The sequence below is a fragment of the Colossoma macropomum genome, unplaced genomic scaffold (genome assembly GCF_904425465.1).
Source record: "Colossoma macropomum unplaced genomic scaffold, Colossoma_macropomum, whole genome shotgun sequence".
Lineage (NCBI taxonomy): Eukaryota > Metazoa > Chordata > Actinopteri > Characiformes > Serrasalmidae > Colossoma > Colossoma macropomum.
This window is the reverse complement of record NW_023494793.1, coordinates 44,230,111-44,251,505: the sequence shown is the minus strand read 5'-3', so window position 1 is coordinate 44,251,505 and position 21,395 is coordinate 44,230,111. Positions and strand designations below refer to the sequence as shown.

General features: G+C 40.7%; 1 protein-coding gene across 1 annotated transcript; it reads left to right on the top strand.

Annotated features, from left to right (window-relative positions):
- Positions 1–26: 26 nt before the first annotated feature.
- On the top strand, positions 27–21,334 carry lonrf1l (LON peptidase N-terminal domain and ring finger 1, like). Its single transcript, XM_036579647.1, has 12 exons — positions 27–764; positions 2,120–2,235; positions 4,188–4,310; positions 8,926–9,087; positions 10,184–10,424; positions 12,404–12,509; positions 12,699–12,813; positions 13,902–14,023; positions 14,454–14,612; positions 14,945–15,107; positions 16,026–16,178; positions 17,431–21,334. Exons 1-12 carry the CDS (start codon positions 116–118, stop codon positions 17,587–17,589), a joined length of 2,268 nt encoding a protein of 755 aa, XP_036435540.1. The 5' UTR covers positions 27–115; the 3' UTR covers positions 17,590–21,334.
- The last annotated feature ends 61 nt before the right edge of the window (positions 21,335–21,395 follow it).

Genomic DNA, 21,395 nt, shown 5'->3' with positions numbered 1-21,395 from the left:
TATTTTTTTATGTAACTCACTTTCGCTCGTCCGCTCCACGATGGCCGATAATACCACCACAGCAGTGTTTATGTTTAGTTTATTATAGTAATCGGGTCGCTGAGGAGGAAGAATCATGTCGCTGGAGGAGAAGCGGAGCGGAGCCCGGGCTCCGGAGGAGGAGGAGGCCCGGGCAGCGGACTTCTTCATACCGGTACAAAGCGAGGGCGAGTGGGGGGAGGACTCCAGCATGGATCCGCGAAACGTGATCCTGCGGAAGGCGGACGCTCTGGCCGCCCAGGACCGCCTGAAAGAGGCGATAGAGATGTTCTGCACGGCGCTGAGGCTCGAATCGGTCCGGCCGGAGCAGCTGGGCACCTTGGTGGACTGCATTGTGCGTGGTTACAGGAGGGGAGCCGGGGAGAGCGGAGCGGTTCTGCTCTGTCAGGGCTCCCAGGGTGGCCAGGACAGGGACGCGGACTGCGCGTTCGACTGTCCCGGCTGTCACAGGTTCATGGGGGAGCCTGTCACGGTGGGATGTGGGCATTCATACTGCAGGGGCTGCTTACACGGCGCGCTGTTGCCCAGGTGCCAGGTGTGCGGTGAGGACATGGACCTCATTAAACCCGGAGAAACCAAGCCCAACGTGGTTCTGAGTGCACTTCTGGAAAAGTGGTTCCCGGAGGAGGTGAGAAGAGCTAAGAGGGTCGGAGAAGCTGAGGCTCTACTGAGGAGCAGGCATTTAGACCAAGCTGCTGCTCTGGCCAGTGAACTGTTAGAGTCTGGTGAGTTGTTGTGATGATTATTAGTGTTATTTTACTCCTTATTCCTGAAATAAATCCACGTATATAGCATTTATTTCGTACTCTAGCGTTGGGAAAAACCCCCACGCGTGGACTTTTTTCCTGGGCTGAACAAAATTGCATAATTTATTCACATCGTCCGAGTTCCACTGACCAACATTTCGCCGAATAGCCCCGCCCATTGCTTTCCCGGATTCAAAACTCCGCCCACCAGCTCTTACAAAACGCGTACGCGCACGCATGCGCAAACCGGGAAAAGGTTGTATAAGGTGAAATTTTGTAACGTGGTGTGATGATCAAGCGTTTGCGTGCGTTATATCACGCATTGTGCTGTTTTGGAGAGATGAGGAGCCCGTGTTTGCCAGCATTGTGTTTATTAGGCCCACCTAATAGATATACACTGGATAATAGTGAATTATTAGGATGTATATATGTGTTATTAAGACCATGCATTACATTACATAATCAGAATATACACATTCACCTTCCACTCATTTACATTCACATACAGGAAAAACGAGGAAGAAAAGAAGAACTAAAGTGGCTAGTGCCTTATTCTAAATAAGACGTTTAAACTTCTTTTATTAGAAACACCTACCTTGTGCTTCCTCTCACTGGCCACTTTATTAGAAACGTCCAACTTGTGCTTTCATTCGCTGGCCAGTTTATTAGAAACACACACCTTGTTCATCCACTCACTGGCCACTTTATTAGAAACACCTACCTTGTGCTTTCTCTCAACGGTTAATGTATTAGAAACACCAACCTTGTGCTTCCACTGGCTGGCCAGTTTATTAGAAACACCCAGCTTGCGCTTCCACTCAATGGCCACTTTATTAGAAACACCCATCCTGTGCTTTCACTCACTGGCCACTTTAATAGAAACACCCAGCTTGTGTTTCCACTCATTGGCCACTTTATGAGAAACATATACCTTTTGTTTTCACTAACTGGCCAATTTATTAGAAACACCATACAGATAGGTGTAAGTTTAGGAAAATATTTATAGGACAGTTCCGTCGTCGCATATGCATACAGTAAAAAAGGAGGTCATGGGGTCACTTGAGGTCCAAACCACAGACCGTTCTAAAACAGCAATGTCATCTAACCCTTAGAAGTCTGATTAAGTTGAGAAAGCCAATTTACTGTTCTTAATCTTCTTATTCTTGTCATTACTGCTTTTTGCAAACATTCAGTTTACAGTAATTGTATGTAATTATAGGGGTGTCCTGATTTATTGAAAGGTAGTTAAATACAATTGGCTGCTACTGTATTTTCATGAACATCTTTACCCGAACACTGCAAATTATTCATCTCTCTGTCTTTCTCTGTTCCAGACCCCAATAATGTCAGATTGCGAGTTTGTCGAGGGGAGGTTTATCGGAGTCTGCGGCTCTATCACCAATCGCTGGATGACTGGGATATGTGTCTCAGCATCTCTCCATCTCTAGAGGTGAGATAGGTAGATAGATAGATCGATAGATAGATAGATCGATAGATAAGTAGTATGGGGTGTAACAATTCACAAAATTCAAAATTTGATTTGATATGATACACTTTTGTCTCGATTCTATGAATTTTCTGATACTGCGAAAATCGAAAATCAGGGGTGCCTGAAAATGTACCTCACACTGATGAGCTAATTTTTCAGTGCTCCATTTTCAGTTTATCACAACATCCTTTCATTATAAAATCACAATATCTGAAATTAAAGTTGTGCCCTGACTTAACACACGAGCCACAGCCTAAAATGTTAGCCCCAAGCTAACATACTATCCACAAGTTAATGTTATCCCTAAGCTAACACAATAGCCACAAGCTAACACGATAGCTACAAGCTAATATGTTAGGCCCAAACCAATATTCTAGCCACAAGCTAACATATTAGCCCCAAGCTAACACACTAGCAACAAGCTAATATGTTAGCTCCAAGTTACCACTCCAGCCACAAGCTAACATGCTAATTACAGTGTGGTGATATGGTATGGTACAGTTCAGCGGAGCCGGTTAGCATTATCTTAGCAGGCTACCAGCTCTGCTCACCACAGAACAGAGTTCTGTCTAAAAGAAGCTTTATTGACAGAAGTTTAGGTGATAATGACTCAATCTGAGGAGGCAAAGTCAAGCGGCTGGTGTTGAAGCTGAAATTAAATCTATCTTGTGGTGTTTGGAGCCTCCTAGCTAGGCTAATGCTAACTGGCTCCCCTAGCCTAGTTGGATTATCTGGTGTCCTGCAGATCCAAACACTGCAGTACAGGTTGGATTCGGTCCGCTCTGCTGATACAAGAGTAGATGATAAAAACTCACATCCTCACATTTGAGAGAGTGAAGTTGTGTGACTGGTGTTGGAGTGACAGAAAGCTAAAATCGAATGTTTTCTGTAATGTTTTGATCTGTAGCCTGCTGGGCTAGACTAGCATAACATTATTTTGCAGGCTAAAAGTTCCACCCAGTGCAGTCCAGGCTGGGTTCCAGACTCAAATAACATTTGTTTGGATGATAAAGACTCTGAGAGCACAAAATCGAGTGGCTGGTGTTGGAATGACCGCAAATCACATGTGTTCTGTAGCCTGTTAGCCGTTGTATGTGTATAGTTTGTCTTCTGTTCTGATTTAGCAGAATGGATAGGAGGCCTTAGATCGCTATACAAACCCCATATACTAGCCATACAATGGGTTTAATACACACACTTACAAAAAGATGGTTCTTCAAAGGTTTTTAGTACAGACAGTGGTTCTATATAGACGAATGAACACTCAAAGAATCATTTGGATGGAGAATGTGTTGTATGTGGTTCTGGTTCTGTATGTAGACTTTTCTGTTTCTGTTTTCTGGTCTGTTCCTCACTCTTACTCTGTTAGGCCGTTACTGGTAGTCATCACTTATCATTGCTCAGTTTAAGTACTTCTATCCGATGACAGGCTTTTTTCCCTTTTTGAGTCTTGGTTCTCTCAAGGGTTCTTCCTCTTGCTCTCAGGGAGTTTTTCCTTGGCATTGTTGCCATTAGCGACGCTCATGGGGGCTTGGACCCGGATTTTTTCTGTAAAGCTGGTTTGTGAAAGCGTAAACATATAAAAATAAACTGACTTCTGACTGGTTCTGTATAGCACCAAAAAGGCTTCTGCTATTGTTACAATGTCAAGCTTGTATACAGTAGAAGAATCTCCTACATAGAACCTCATACAGCACATTCTCCATCAATCTGAAGAACTATTTCACCATCTAAAGACCCTTCAAGCATGCAGGTGGTTCTTTTAGTGTTCACGGTTTTATATAGCACTGTTTTCTTTACTAAAGAACCCTTGAAGAGCCATCTTTCAAACATTTTCATGAGCTCAAACTTATTTGCACATTCTTTCTCTCTCTCTCTGTCTCTCTCTCTCTCTCTCTCTCTCTCTCTCTCAGGGTTATTACTGTAAGGCGAAGGTGCTGCAGGAGATGGGTAGAGTGGATGAGTCTCTGCAGCTCTTCCTGCAGTGTCTGGCTGTGGACGAGAACTTCCAGCAGGCCAAAGAAGAAGTGGAGAAGGTAGCATATCTTCTTTCCATTGTGAAACCTCGTTGGTTCTTTTCTGCTGAGTTTTGATCTCGTGTTGAACGCTGGTTGTTTTTTTCGTGCTGTGCAGACGCTGAATTACTGATTAACCCTCTGGGGTCTCAGGGCATTTTCTGGATCTTCTTAAACTCTCCTCTAAAGGCTCTTCATATATCATGATCCTCATATGTTTCATATCTAAATGCTCCGTTATCTTCATCACTACTTTCCAAAACCGCTGCAGCAGCTTCAGCAGCTGTAAACTCTCTGCACGCCATTTCACACGAGTCTCCAGTGTGGACTGAATGAAGAATGAAGGGTTTCCAGCGTGATGGTCAGTCCTTAGTGATTTCCTGAGTGTCCATTGGTCAGTTTTACACAGAATGTAGACGGACACACCAATCCACCAGTTCCCCACGGTGAGAGGCAGATGACGTGTATCACAGCCCCTCTTCATAGGCTCATAACTCCGGATGTTAGTGTCGTATGATCTCGTGATAAGATGGACTGGAAAGGGCGGCTCTACAGATTCAGGAACTGTTTGAACTGGATTTCTGAGCTGGATCATCACAAAGATACAGACACAGATATAGAGACAGAGGATTTGACCCACAGGCGAGTTTGTGGACCCCAGATGGTTAAAGCTGTTTAAATTCAAATTTAACAGTTGATTATGTGGTTTCTGAAACATGGACTACAGTATGTTAGCATATCTAAACACAGTAGCAGCATTTAGCAGCCTAAATATTGTCCACACTTTAGTCCAAGTTTACAGATAGCAGTGTCAGAAACCACACAGTTAAAGTCTATTAGAGATCACTAAACATCTGCACATGCTTTAAAGATTTAGGCGTGCAGTTAGCACCCTGCTAATTGGTAGGGTATCAGTTTTGCTTTGTTAGCTCCTTTAGAATGTCTTGGCTGATCCGCTGCGTTTGAGATAAGGGGGTAAATTTGATTTTTGGCTGTTCACACTGGTCTTCCTGCACTTTTAGCACAGTCCCATTATAGACCAACACAACAGTCACACTGAACAGGAAACTCTGAATTTGAACAGTCAGCTGGTCTGAGCACTGTTGCATAAAGTCTGTCGCTCTGACACACTCTGTTTGTTTTCACACCCCGTTAGGCCAAGGGTCGGCAACATGCGGCTCTTTTACTGCCCTGTTGTGGCTCCACAGCAGAATCAGATTTGTAGGTAAAAATAAAATAATCCTCCTTTACAGTAAAATAAAGCTCTGCTGATCGTTCAACACAGTTTAACAATAAATGGTCTTAAACTCTGGAGTTAATGTAGAACTGCTAATTCACCCTTTAACCCTGAAGATCAGCACAAACTGCTGGTCACCATAGCAACACAGACAACAAGCTAGTAGCTAATGACAAGACATTGATAATTTGGAGACGAATGGACTTTTATAATCACTCCAGCTGGTTTCCTGATACGTTTAATCTGCAACGAGAGACTGTCAAACACTAAAAAGTCGCGAAGCAGACATCGCTTCTCATTCGCCAGCTTCTTGTTCTAATTGTCCCGTTCCACCTTAAAAGGTGTAACAGTTACATTCTGGCACCTCAGGTACCGTTTAAGGTGGAACAGGAACATTCTAACAAGAAGCTGGCGAATGAGAAGCGACTTCAGTCTCGTAAAAAGTCGAACGTTGAGAGACATTTTACAAGAAACTGTTCTACTTTTGAGGAAAAGTTTCCTGCTGGAGATGCGAGAAAAGCAGCTATATCTGAGCTAAAGCTTAAAGCAGAGTGAAGTACGTCTGTGTTTTCATTTATATTATATTTTTTAGCCTATATTAGCTCATTAGCACGTACTGAGACACATTTACAGCCAAGATGGTAAAATGGACATAAAATGTTGTGGATCCCAAGGACAAAATGGCTCCTCTTAACATTTGTGTTGCTGACCTCTGCATTAGGACATGGGGTCATACACATGTCATGCCCTCGGGTCCATCTAGGCATTCAGAGCGTGCACTGGTGAAATGAAAATAAAAGAAGTCTTCGATTTTAGTGTATTTTTAAGAATAGTCTCATCAATATCATGATGAATATCATGTATCATGAAAATGTCTTGGAGTATCATATCGTCCACCACATTATAAAGACATTTTTGTCCATAAAAATATACAAAAACAAACCCCCACACACAGAGGCTGCTGTGGGAACAGAGTTTTAGATCTTTGTAATCAAATTAGATGAGTTTCTTCTTGTGGGTGAAGCTGTGTGACTCTGTGTGTTTGTGAGTAACGTGAGCTGAAAACGCTCTTTTCGTCTGGTTTGATCTGGTTTTATTTCTGTGGAATGCGGGACTTAAATAGATTCAGTCTTTCATGCATTCATGCTGTTTCTGACTGATGTAACAGGTGAGTTCAGGTGATTTCCATAAACAATCCAGCAGAAGCAGCTGCACAGCTACAGTAAACACATTAATGCATTAATGAGTTTTCTAATGTTAAGATTTCCAATATACATCACACATCAGTACATACAGTACTGTGCAAAGTCAAAGCCCCCCTTCATTTATTCAGCATCTATTCAGATATCATATTCATACTTCATATTTCTGAGGCAAGACAAGTTTATTTATATAGCACCTTTCACACTGCTGTCGTTCAAAGTACTTTACTGAGTCAGAAGATACAGAGTTGTTTAAAAAAGTAAACACTAGTAGAAAAACAATTAAAAACAGCATTAAAAACATATTTAAAACATGATTAAAACAATACATTTAAAAGAGGAAAGAAAATAAAGAAAATGCTGTTAGAGTAGAAAAGGGGAGGGGATTCGAAAAAAGTGAAAAGGTTCCAAGTTTCCAAAACTGGAGTTCAAAAATATAAAAGCTATAGAGGAAATGAGGCTCCTAACAACCACCTGGAAGGCCACCAAAGCTTTCCCCATCAGATGAACAGCACTTCAAGCGGCCCATATCCAACATAGTTTTCCTTTTTTTATTTTCCACAGTCTTTTTTTTTAATTTGTGTGGTGTTGTGTAACAAAAAGAGATAAAATTGATTTTTTCAAAAAGCAGTCTGGGCTGAAACACTCCTTATGTCTTCATCCTGAATTGGTGGATATAGGTTAAAATGTCAATGTCCAGTGGACACAAGTCACTTTCTTAACATCACAAGAACAGTTCATTCAAAACGAGTTGTGTTCGCAGCGTAGATTCCATGTTATCCTAATTAAATTAAATTAAATTAATTTCATTTAAAGTTTTAATCATGTTTTTAATTTCTGTTCTCCTTTACCTTTTAAATGACTGTATTTTCTCATTTGTAGAGCATTTTGAATGACAGCAGTGGATGAAAGATGCTATATAAACAAACTTGCCTTTATGGACTGCAGAGTGAAACGTTAAAATTTTTTTAAGTCGTCTTACAAAAGTGCAAGAAAATTCTTTCCGCTTGATCTGTCCTCTTAAAGCTTTCATCTCTGAGAGAGAGGAGAAAATCAAGCTGCTTCAGATCTGAAAACATCCACAGGTGTTTCTGTCCATCCTTCCACTGTGAGAAGACGACTCAGCGCTGTGGGTCTGAAAGGATGTGTAGCTGACCAAGAAGAACCTCACTGAGAAAAGGAGACGGACACATCAAACAAAGAAGCTGAACGATGGACTGACCACCCCAGAGTCCAGACCTCGACACCACTGTGTTTGGGAATCCCTGGTGGTGGCTAAGGTGTTGCCAGGCTGTTGCTATAGTCTCCCAGGTGGTTGCTTAGGTGTTTGCTAGGCCATAGGGTTTAAATGATTTGCACATCATTGCTTTCTGTTTTTATGTACATTTTACACAGTATCCCAACAATTTGGGAAACGGGGTTCTATATAGAACCATTGTTTTTACTAAAGAACCCATGAAGAACCATGTTTTTTTAATCATCTTTTTTAACATCACTGAATGCATTTAGAAATCTCAGATGGTTGCTAGGATGTTGCTAATCCATGATTATGGAGTCCCAGGTGGTTGCTAAGGTGTTGCCAGGATGTTGCTGTAGTGTCCCAGATGGTTACTAAGGTGTTGGTATTGTATCCCAGGTGGTTGTTAAGATGTTGCCAGGCCATTACTCTAGAATCCCAGGTGGTTGCCAAGGCATTGCTAGGCCATTATTGTGGAATCCCAGGTGGTTGCCAAGGTGTTACTTGGCTGTTGCTATGGTATCCCAGGTGGTTGCCAAGATGTTGCTAGGCCATTACTCTAGAATCCCAGGTGGTTGCCAAGGCATTACTAGGCCATTATTGTGGAATCCCAGGTGGTTGCCAAGGTGTTACTTGGCTGTTGCTATGGTATCCAAGGTGGTTGCTGAGATGTTGCTAGGCCATTACTGTGGTATCCCAGGTGGTTGCCAAGGTGTTGCTAGGGCAGTGGTATTACTTGGATCCCAGAAGGAGAAAATGGTCAACCAACTTCTAAGACTGAACTGTAGAGGTGTGTCTGCAGATTTCTTTTCAGCAGAAAACTTCAGGTGCAGGATGATGCAGCTGTTTTGATCAAACACTCTGTAGTGTGTTTTCTCAGTGGATCCAACAGTGCCTGTATCTGTATCCCACTCTTCTATCTCTGATCTGTTTTCCTTTTGTTTCTTTCCTCTCTGGCAGATCCTCCATGACCTGCTGTCTCCGGCGTGCGAGAGCATGCAGGCCAGTCTGAGGGAAACTAAACCCTCAGCTCACCTGCGCAGTAAAGCCACGCTGTTAGACGCTCAGGTGAACACTAACACTCACCCTGCTTCCATTGACTCACCACCCGAGTCCAGTGAGGTAAACATCCACATCTACATCTATATTTTTGTCAATTTTTGCTTTTGTATATCAGTTGAAGCCCATTCCCACTACTAATCTAGCACCTAATTATTTTTTTCATTTTACAGTGAATTGCTGTGCCATTGTTTTGCAATACTAAGTCATTATTCTGAAATACTGTCTCATTATTCTGAGATGCATTCTGATTATTTTCAGAAGCTTTTCCATTATTTATATTTAAATACGTACTTATATTTATTTGTACTTTAATCTCAAACGTTTAAAGTGTCTCAAAAAAACAAGTAAGTTTCTCAAAATATTGAGAAAGCATCTCAGAATAATGAGTTTCTCAAAATAATGTATCTCAGAAAAATGATTTGGTATCACAAAATAATGATCCAGTATTGCAAAATAATGACTTATCATCTCAGAATAATGAGAGTATCTCAAAATAATGACTAATCATCGCAAAAAAATGATATAGCATCGCAAAATAATGAGATAGTATCGCAAAATAATGACTTAGCATCTCAGAATAATGATAGTATCTCAAAATAATGAGTTAGCATCACAAAATAATGACTTATCATCTTAGAATAATGAAATAGTATCGCAAAATAATTGCATAGCAATTCACTTAATATTGGAAAAATCATATTTAGGTGCTGGATTTTTTTTTTTATTTTATGTGGAAATGGGTTTCCGTACAGCCGTCCTTTATGTTGTGTAAAAATTTTTTGACATATGGACCGTTAGAAATGCTCCAAATACAAATGCTCTTGGAATAAAACTTATTACATTGACTTACATTAAATGTTAAGACCCTTCTTGCCTTCTCCTGGGAAGTTAACATTTTGGAGATAATTGTTTTTATGTTTTGTTTTTTGAACACCAACGCTTTGTAAGACTGATTGACCCTTTGGAGTTTCATGCTATTGTTGTTTTACATTTCCTTTATACTGCATAATTATCAAATTTAATTGCATAGTGATACAACTTGTTTCACAACAAACTACATCGATATTTGAAATACATTCTAGAATGTAAGGACTGTAAACACAATACCTTTTCATCAAATTCACATCTGCTGTTTTGTGTCCGTTTCATCCATCAGCTATCCTCTGGTCAGAAGCTCGGCCGGTCAGAGAGTTTGGAGCGGTCAGGCTTGAGCCGAGCTCACTCCTTGAGGGCGCACCCACTGGGCGGTGCCAGGGAGGAGGGGCTAAAGAGGGTGTTCTCTGCCCCTCAGCTGGGTGACCAGGAAAAGGGGGCGTTACTAAAAAGGAAACTGTCTGGCTCAGAGGCGGGGCCAGGCCTGGTCAACACACACAGCAGCAAACACAAAAAACAAGGAGGTGAGTCACCAGTTTCAGAACTGGTGGGGCACTACACAGGTATAGCGTAACCATGGAAATGATTAAAGCGTAACTATGGAAATGGGTATAGTGTAGCCATGGAAATGGGTGTAGTGTAACCATGGAAATTGGTGTAGTGTAACCATGGAAATGGGTATAGAGTAACCATGGAAATGATTAAAGCGTAACTATGGAAATGGGTATAGTGTAGCCATGGAAAAGGGTGTAGTGTAACCATGGAAATTGGTGTAGTGTAACCATGGAAATGGGTATAGAGTAACCATGGAAATGGGTATAGAGTAACCATGGAAATGGGTGTAGTGTAACTATGGAAATGGGTGTAGACTAACCACAGAAATGGGTGTAGTGTAACCATGGAAATGGGTGTAGTGTAACCATGGAAATGGGTGTAGTGTAACCATGGAAATGAGTGTAGTGTAACTATAGAAATGGGTGTAGTGTAACTATGGAAATGGGTGTAGTGTAACTATGGAAATGGGTGTAGTGTAAACATGGAAATTGGTATAGAGTAACCATGGAAATGGGTATAGTGTAACTATGGAGATGGGTGTAGACTAACCATGGAAATGGGTGTAGTGTAACCATGGAAATGGGTGTAGACTAACCACAGAAATGGGTGTAGTGTAACCATGGAAATGGGTGTAGTGTAACTATAGAAATGGGTGTAGTGTAACCATGGAAATGAGTGTAGTGTAACTATAGAAATGGGTGTAGTGTAACCATGGAAATGGGTGTAGTGTAACTATGGAAATGGGTGTAGTGTAACTATGTAAATGGGTGTAGTGTAACCATGGAAATGGGTGTAGTGTAAACATGGAAATTGGTATAGAGTAACCATGGAAATGGGTATAGTGTAACTATGGAGATGGGTGTAGACTAACCATGGAAATGGTTGTAGTGTAACCATGGAAATGGGTGTAGACTAACCACGGAAATGGGTGTAGTGTAACCATGGAAATGGGTGTAGTGTAACTATGGAAATAAGTGTAGTGTAACCATGGAAATGGGTGTAGAGTAACCATGGAAATGGGTGTAGAGTAACCATGGAAATGGATGTAGAGTTACCATGGAAATGGGTGTAGTGTAACCGTGGAAATGGGTGTAGTGTAACTATGGAAATGGGTGTAGTGTCGTATAACCATGGAAATGAGTGTAGTGTAACTATGTAAATGGGTGTAGTGTAACTATGTAAATGGGTGTAGTGTAACCATGGAAATGGGTGTAGTGTAACCATGGAAAAGGGTGTAGTGTAACTATGGAAATGGGTATAGTGTCGTATAACTATGGAAATGGGTGTAGTGTAACTATGGAAATGGGTGTAGTGTAACTATGGAAATGGGTGTAGTGTCGTATAACCATGGAAATGGGTGTAGAGTAACCATGGAAATGGGTATAGTGTAACCATGGAAATGGGTGTAGTGTAACCATGGAAATGGGTGTAGTGTAACCATGGAAATGGGTGTAGTGTAACTATGGAAATGGGTGTAGTGTCGTATAACCATGGAAATGGGTGTAGAGTAACCATGGAAATGGGTGTAGTGTAACCATGGAAATGGGTGTAGTGTAACCATGGAAATGGGTATAGAGTAACCATGGAAATGGGTATAGAGTAACCATGGAAATGGGTGTAGTGTAACCATGGAAATGGGTGTAGTGTAACCATGGAAATGGGTATAGAGTAACCATGGAAATGGGTGTAGTGTAACTATGGAAATGGGTATAGAGTAACCATGGAAATGGGTATAGAGTAACCATGGAAATGGGTGTAGTGTAACTATGGAAATGGGTATAGAGTAACCATGGAAATGGGTGTAGTGTAACCATGGAGTCAGTACACAGCAGTGTAAATGTAATGAATGTTGTTAAATGTGTTAAGCTGCATTATTATTACTAGCATTAGTGTTTACATTAGCTGTGACATGCAAGAAAAAGTCTCTCTCTCTCTTCCTGCTCCGTAGCGATGGCCTCCGCAGCCCTGGCGGTCAGTGAGGAAACCGAACCCAGTTGGACCGTGCCAAGGGACCTGCTGGACCCCAACGACTTTGAATGCCCGCTGTGTATGAGGTATAATCAAATGAGATTACAAATCACATTTAGACTTTAACACACCTGAATCTAATTAACACTCAGACTTAGAGCAGGCAGTTATTATGAACCAAATCCATGAGTCTTTGTTTCTGTTGTGAACAGTAGACTAGTAGGCTGCATCATTAATGGACACTAGTTAACATTTTTGTGCTATCTCGGTTCTAGACTGTTCTATGAGCCAGTGACAACGCCTTGTGGACATACATTCTGTAAGAACTGTCTGGAGCGCTGCCTGGACCACAGCCCGCAGTGTCCACTCTGCAAAGAGAGCCTCAAAATGGTGAGAATCCCACATGATTTTGTATCAAATAATGTCACTTAGAGCTTATTTTAAAGCAGTCATTTTATATAAAGATATAAACTTTATATGTAAGTTTTTTCCCGTTTACTCCAAATATAGCCAATCAGCCAAAACATGTTTGGTGTCTGAAGTTTGTTTCTTTAGTTTTTGCTGTGGAGCTGCGATGCTAATGTAGCAAACAAGTAATAGGAGCTTTTACCCCAACAATTAGCTTCACACAGTGATGTTGTTTAGTCCTTGTTTACAGTGTCAGAAACCACATGATCAAGACTATTAGAGATACTGAAGACCTCCACACGGTTTGAGGCGAGTGTGTGGTGATTTAGACGTACAGTTAGCTCTATGCTAACTGGTGGGTAAAGCCAAAGTCCTTATAGGAAGGTCTTTTCACTCGATGGCCATCTTTGCAGCACCGCCAGGCAGTTATTTCCAGCCATACAAGACCAGACTCCTCTCTCTCTCTGAATGAGGAGAGACCAAAATGCTCGAAACTGAAGGTCAAGCTACTGTCTCAAAATCATATTTAAAATCTGACAATCTGACAAAAACTTAATGACGGTTTCTCAGGATGTTCTGGCTACTGCACACTTGCATATCTCCACAACGAGGCGGGGGGTGACGCTTTTCCTGCTAGCGCCACAATATCGTCGACACTTCTTCGTCTGCGGTGTAACAGGCAAGCTGATTGGCTCTTTTTCCTGAAAGGCGGAACTTTTTTTCTATAAACAGGCGCCATGTTGAGCATTATAAGCGTTCCCATTTATATTCCAACCAGTGATGGATTTCTTCATTTATAATGTCTCTGATTAAAAATGAATAACTCTGTAGCTACGTTAGCCTCTTAGCTACAGTACAGGAATAATGAAGCAAACTTCAGACACCACGTCTTGACTGATTGACAACATTTAGGCTTAAGGGGGGATTAGATCTTACTGAACTATCACTTTAATAAAACCTTTGTCAGGTTAAAAATGTTTGATGTCATAAAGCAGCTAAAGGGAAAATGTGCTTAGCCTGCTTTGATATGGGTATTTAAATCAATACTCTCTCTCTCTCTCTCTCCCCAGTATCTTGCCTCTAGGAAGTACGCTATCACACAGGTTCTAGACGACATTATTAAGCAGTACCTGTCTGAAGAGCATGTTGGGAGACAAAAGCTTCACACTGAGGAAACTAAAGAGCTGTCAGAGTAAGAGGATGTTCAGATGTTCAGCCTATAGCAGTTTGGCCCCGCCCATTCAGCCTACAGCAGTTTAGCTCCACCCATTCAGCCTACAGCACTTTAGTCCCACCCATTTATCCTACAGCAGGTTGGCCCCACCCATTAAACCTACAGCAGTTTAGCCCCACCTGTTCACAGTGAAGTTAAAGTGTTTCAGCCCAGACTGTTTTTCAAAAAAGTACAGCGCATCCAATCAGAACAGATCTCATTTACATATATCAGTCTTAAAGACAGTAACAAAAACAGCCTATTTAAGACAGTTTTTGGTTATGAGTGGACATCAGGGGGCAAAATGAAGTGAAAATATGCAGGATATGGGCTTTTAATAACGACAGATATTTTTTCGTGACTAAAAATGCTCCATTTGTCGGTGTTTCTGTCTCCGTTTCTCCTCCAGTCTGCAGAAGAACGTTCCTATCTTCGTGTGCACTATGGCCTACCCCACTGTGCCTTGCCCGCTGCACGTGTTTGAGCCGCGCTACCGCCTGATGATCCGCCGCTGCATGGAGACGGGAACGCGCCAGTTCGGCATGTGCATTAATGATGCCCAGAAAGGGTGAGGGCACGAGCACACAGCCCATCGAAAGTTTAGGGACACCTTTCCTTTTATAAGAAGGAAATAAGTTCAGTGGCATTTTCCTCACCTTGCTATGATGAGCAGGTTTTAAATAATGATTGGACAGTTTTCTTTGTCAAATTCTTGTTAAAAGCTCATATTGAAGCTCTTTTGGTCCAAAGCTAAGGATAAAAGATGGGCCTTGACAATGATGTTGTTTTCTCTCTAAATAAACCTAAATGGGCTTTAATATGGTCCGTTATTGTAAAACTAAACAAGAAAACATGATCTTTTGTATTAAAATGGTTTTTTAATGTGTTCTTCCTCTCCAGCTTTGCCGATTACGGCTGCATGCTCCACATTCGGAGCATCCACTTTCTGCCGGATGGTCGCTCTGTGGTCGACACCATAGGAGGGAAACGGTTCAGGGTTTTGAGCCGCAGCATGAGGGATGGATACTGCACCGCTAACATAGAGTACCTGCAGGACCAGCGGGTGAGACACAATCACACTACACAAACACAGTATAGTTATATTTCAGCTATATAGTTATATGGTACACACCGACCAGGCATAACATTATCAGCACCTCCTTGTTTCTACACTATGGATGATATACACTGATCAGGCGTTACATTATGACCACCTCATTGTCCATTTTATCAGCTCCACTTACTATATAGTTGCCCTCTGTAGTTCTACAGTTACAGACTGTAGTCCATCTGTTTCTCTGCATACTTTGTTACCCTGTTCTTCAGTGGTCAGGACCCCCATGGACCCTCACAGAGCAGGTACTATTTGGGTGGTGGATCATTCTCAGCACTGCAGTAACACTGACGTGGTGGTGGTGTGTTAGTGTGTGTTGCGCTGGTACGAGTGGATCAGACACAGCAGTGCTGCTGGAGTTTTTAAACACTGTGTCCACTCACTGTCCACTCTATTAGACACTCCTACCTTGTCAGTCCACCTTGTAGATGTGAAGTCAGAGACGATAGCTCATCTGCTGCTGCACAGTTTGTGTTGGTCATCCTCTAGTCCTTCATCAGTGGTCACAGGACGCTGCCCACAGGACGCTGTTGGCTGGATATTTTTGGTTCTCAGTCCAGCAGTGACACTGAGGTGTTTAAAAACTCCAGCAGCACTGCTGTGTCTGATCCACTCACACCAGCGCAACACACACTAACACACCACCACCACGTCAGTGTTACTGCAGTGCTGAGAATGACCCACTATCCAAACAGTACCTGCTCTGTGAGGGTCCATGGGGGTCCTGACCACTGAAGAACAGGGTAACAAACCATGCAGAGAAACAGATGGACTACAGTCTGTAACTGTAGAACTACATGTATGGTCAGGCTGATAAGATGGACGTAGAACAGTGCAGGTACTGAAGGTGTGCTTGTTTGTTTGCAGGTAGTAGATGAGGATGAGCTGGACCGTCTGCAGGATCTGTATGATCAGGTTTATAATCAGGCCAAGGTTTGGTTCCACACGCTGGAGAACCGATTCAGGAACCAGATCCTGCAGCACTTCGGCCAGATGCCAGACAGAGAGGCTGATATACAGGTAACACACTAACACAAACTCAAACTCCCATTATGTCAGAATTCACTTTGCTGAACATTTTTAATACTTCAGTAATTAACCCTTTAAAGCCGACGCAAAAGTGGCTGTTTCTGCTTCTTTTCTCTGTTAATAATCTGATTTCTCACCACTGATGTTGCATTTATTCGACATCTAAAGATCTAACAGTGATAAAAATTAGCATTTTTTTTATCCAGTTTGTCTTGCAAACCACATTTTTGAACAGGGAATGTAAGTCACACATCTGTTGGACTTTGTTTCTCTAATTAAACACAACACTGTAATAAGCTTCACTCCAAACGAGCTCACATATGAATAGTGATAAGAAACATGGTAATTCACAGAAAAGCTCTGGTTCTATGTGCTGAAATCAATAACATGATTTTACAGCCTGGAAGCGGACCCACCAGCCTCATGTGGCTCAATCAGTTTAACTAATTTAATTGCTTAAAAATTCATTTTATATGTAAACTTACAGTTAAACAAGCTTTTGTCATAACTTAACATAAATATGATTTATGGGTGCTACCATACAATTAAAACGTCAAATAATTATTAATAATTATTAGAAAATTAAATAAGCTTTTGTTAATGCTTACGATAACAACTTTTAAATAAGATAAATAATGTAAAATTAAAAGGATAAATTATGCTGCTGTCATTTTTGATTAAAACAATTTTATCAGAATTGTTATTCTAAGGTTTAAAAGGTAATATAAAATTAAAAGGATAATAGATATAAAATAATGCATACAAAATTATGCATGTGTTATTTTTTGTTTTAGGTTTTAAAAATAAATATAAAATATATAAAATAATGAATATAATGAATGAATAATGAATATAAATGTAATAATATAAATAAATGTAAAATAAAATAATGAATCTTAAATTTTGGGCATATTTTATTTTTTGTTTTAAGTTTTAAAAGTTAATATAAAATTAAGAGTAGAAATTATTAATAGGAAATTCAGCATCTTTTATCATTATTGGTTTTTGTTGTTTTTTTGTTCTGTTTGTCATTGTTATTTTAAGGGTTAAAAATGAATGTAAAATTAAAAAGAAAGCATCTTTTTTTTTCCTATTATTTAAAGATTCAATATTTAATATATAGTTAAGGTAGTGATAATGTTATGCTTTCCTTAGAAATATTATTAAAAATTAAAATATCATCCTTATCTTTGTTATATAGGTGTGATTTATAAGAGTTAACTGTGTCTGTTTCCTCCTCCAGGCGACCCCGAACGGTCCGGCGTGTTGCTGGTGGCTGCTGGCCGTTCTGCCGGTGGACCCTCGCTATCAGCTCTCTCTGCTCTCCATGACCACCCTGAGAGAGAGACTCGTCAAAATACAGCACATCCTCACCTACCTGCAGAACACACACACCGAGTAGTGCTCACACACACACAGCACTGTGCAAAAGTTTTAGACCCCTGAGAAAATCAGAGGAAGCTGTTTATCTGGGCTATCTGCTATAAAAGCACTAATATTAGCATAAATGCAAATTTTATGTATGTCAGTGTGTTTGTTTAACCCTTTCCTGCCCTCTCCTCGAGAAAGGTCAGGAAGTTGGGAATGCAGAAATTTTAAGCCACGTTAATGTGACGCTAACGACGACGTCACGCAGGATCATTTGCCTTTTTTCCATTGTTTTGGTAATTTACATCAAACAGAATGTCATGCTGCATTATAGTTAGGCGTGATGCGTATGGAGTCAACTTTTGCCAAAAGTGTCAAATAAAATAATAAAATCCACAAACAAACAGCAACAAAAGCTTCCAAACTATGTCGCAAATACAATAGGAGTTAAATCAGACTTAATTTTTTCAGAAAGATTACATTCATTTTCATTCATTTTGAAATAAATGTCAGCCGTTTCTTGAAAAAACAAAAATGAAGAAGCGCTGCAGAGGTCGCAAAGATGAAGCAAAAGGACAGGCGCTCCTGGGGCATGGGTGCCGCAGACTCAAAATAACAGTCCCATGCTGGGAGTGACAAAAAAACAGAAAATCCATCTGCATCCACAAAGCACATGCAGAATAAATCCCAGAGCAAAGAAAATCCTGAGCACACCGTCCTCAGAGAAGTATAAATAGCCTTTATTGAAACATGGCAAGGTGTATAAAAATGTGCCGATGCATTGCAGCATATCAATATCAATTATCAATTGATGTGATATTTTGTGTCCTGCACATTTTTTTTACATATTGCCATATTTTATACATATTTTGAGTAATCTGGTTACTTACTTTACTTTTTCTGTTTGCTAAGGAGCCCTGCTGGTGACCTCCCAGATCAATAATGCATGGCCACGCTGTATTAACTCGTGGGAACGAGGTCCTAATGTGTGGCCACGACTTTGTAAGGCATGGGAACAAGATCATGCCTTACTAAGTTGTGGCCACGCATTATTTTTATTTGCTCAGGATGTCACCAGTTTGCTGATGTTGCTGATATTTTTTGCTTCTGAAATCTTTAATTTGCTTCTGACTTTTGGCACATTTTCACAGGGGGCGGGGCTCAGAACAGGGCGCTCACCTACACACACGAAATGCGACAGAAGAGCGAATCCAGAAGCAAAAATATATCAGCAAATTTAAAAAAGCAAAAGGCATAATACATTAATATTAGAATGAGTGAAAATGGATAGTAATCTTTTTTTAAAAATTAAGTTTTGCTTGTGGATTTTATTTTTTCATTTAAACATTCGGCGCAAAATTGATGACGACAATAGATAAATGTGTAAACATAACTGACACGTCAGACCACTGATGCACATCAGCTCATTCCTAATGCCACTTTATGCAAACGAGCTGAGGGTGAACCAGTCAGATTGCTGAGGTGTGGTGCTGCAACTGATTGTGTCACGTCTGCAGTCACACAGTGGGGTTTAGCACACTGAGTGGGAGATATAATGGTTGCTAAAACGTTATTATTATGTTAGATGATTCTTTTTAAAGTTTAAAAGTGTTAAGCTGCTTTGGCTTCCATCTCCGCACACGTTTTCACTCTTTGCACCTCAGCCTGCATGTTTTAGTGTCTCGCTGTGATGTAAATACAGCGTGAAACACTGCAGTTACTGCAGGTTTTAAATTATATGATTTTTTTTTCCTTTGCTAGAAAAGTTCAGATCTCTGTGGTTATTACTGTTATTAGCAGTTGCAGCCCTGAAATCAGCCCCCTCAGTCCCCCCACTTTCCGCGTCTCTGAAGCCCAGTATTAATCAGAGTGATCATCCAGTACCTGCTTTATCTGATCAATACTTCATTATGTTAAATCAGGAGCTGCTGATGGAACTGAACAAAGTCCTGTGGTGGTCAGGAAACGAATCTGTGTTCCTCTTTGTTCTTCTTATTTACATATTCATAACTTGACTGAAATCAGCACATTCTGACTCCTGACTGTGTTTATGTTTATTTATGTTTATTTTAATGATAAATAGTGTTAAATCAAACTTTAAGCCCAGATAAACAGTTAAAACCGTTTCTGCGGCTAAAACTTCTGCGCGGTTCTGTATATTAATGGAAATAATCGGACGCTCATTGGATTCACCGTCACTGACTCACTTTCTGTCGTCTCTCTTTTCATCTCTCTCTTTTCCCACTCAGTCTCCTTTTCTCGCTTCCTCTGTCTCTTTTTCCCCTTTCATCTCTCTCCCCACACTTTCTCATCTCTTTCTCTTTTTTTATCCCTCTTTTCTTTTGTCTCAGTCCCTTTATCTCTCTTCTTTTCTTACTCTGTTTCTTTTCTCTTTCTCCCTCTCCCTCTTTTTCTTTCCCAGTGCTTCTCTTTTTTTTATCGCTCGTCTTCCTTTCTTTCTCTTTTCTCCTCTCTCTCTCTCTCTCTCTCCCTCGCCCTCTCTCTGTCTCTCTCTCTCTCTCTCTCTTTCTCTCCCTCTCTCTCTCTCTCTCTCTGTGTTCTGAGTGAAACAGAATCCTAAATGCTGATTGTTTGTTGTCTCTGAATCTGATGGACTTTTTTCTGTTTGTAATGTTTTTATTTAATCAAAATGCAAATGATGGAATGGGAAAATCCGTCTCTCAGTTTATTCTACTGAGAGAGAGGGAGTGTGTGTGTGTGTGTGTGTGTTTTAGCGCACTCGAGTTACTTTCATATCACCGGAGCGGAAGGAAAAAAACATGCACGATCCCTCGATCCCGTTTTCCTTCACCTCTCTGTTCCCGCAGTTGCACTAATCAGAACTTCCACAAGAGAGCGCTGTTATTCAAGACCGCAGTATTAAAGGGCAATTCCACCATTTTTCCACAATTTCCCCATAATTCAGTGTGTGAGGTGTAAACAGAGAGATTCAGAGTGGTTTGGTGTGAAATGGTTCAGATGACTTTACAGTGGTGGTGATAGGAACCAGGGGTCGCCATGACTACAACACAAATATAGACATTTTATTTACTATCCAGAACCACCAGTGAACCTACACGAGTCTTCTGAGTTTATATGGAATGTTGATGACAGTAAAGCTATTTAATTATTTTAAAAATGTCTTAAAAAAATGTTCAAAACTATCATAAAACAGTGTCTCAGTCATCAGGCAGTGAATTCATAACCATTTCATGTAGTAACTTTCTGTGAGGGAGCTTTTAGAGGTGGATGTCTGGTTCCTATCACCACCACTGTGAACAGTTCTGACTCGGTAAGTTTATCTAGAACAGAGCTCTGGACAACTTTGTCTTAACCATTTAATTATTCAGAAATTGTTGAAAATGTGGTGGAATTCCCCTTTAACTGTTTATTGAAGCCTAAAGTTCCCATATCTGTAAAAGCTTCTGTGACTGAAATGAGTTTTTGGAGCGTATTTGTGTAAATATACTGGCAGTTTGAACAGAGCAGTACTCTGTGAAGTCTGTACGCTGCCTCAGCGAGTGGACGCACTAACTTTGCCTTATTAAAACCATTCTGCATTCTGCTTATGTGGCATAATGCACTGGCTTCGAGGTTTTTGCATTTGTATTTCAAATTCCTTTTGTGTATGTGTACAGTTTATGAAAGAATGACTCGGCTGTATGCAAATCAGTGTTTTGGGGAGGAAATTATTGTTGTTTTTTTACAGAACTGTGCTTTTTTGCTTGAATATTTATGTTGTCAATTTTAAATTAAAATAAAATTGAATTTAAAAACTACTCTCTGGCTGACAGCCTGCGCTGCTGAGTTTGTCCACCGAGTGGCGCCAGATCGGCGCAG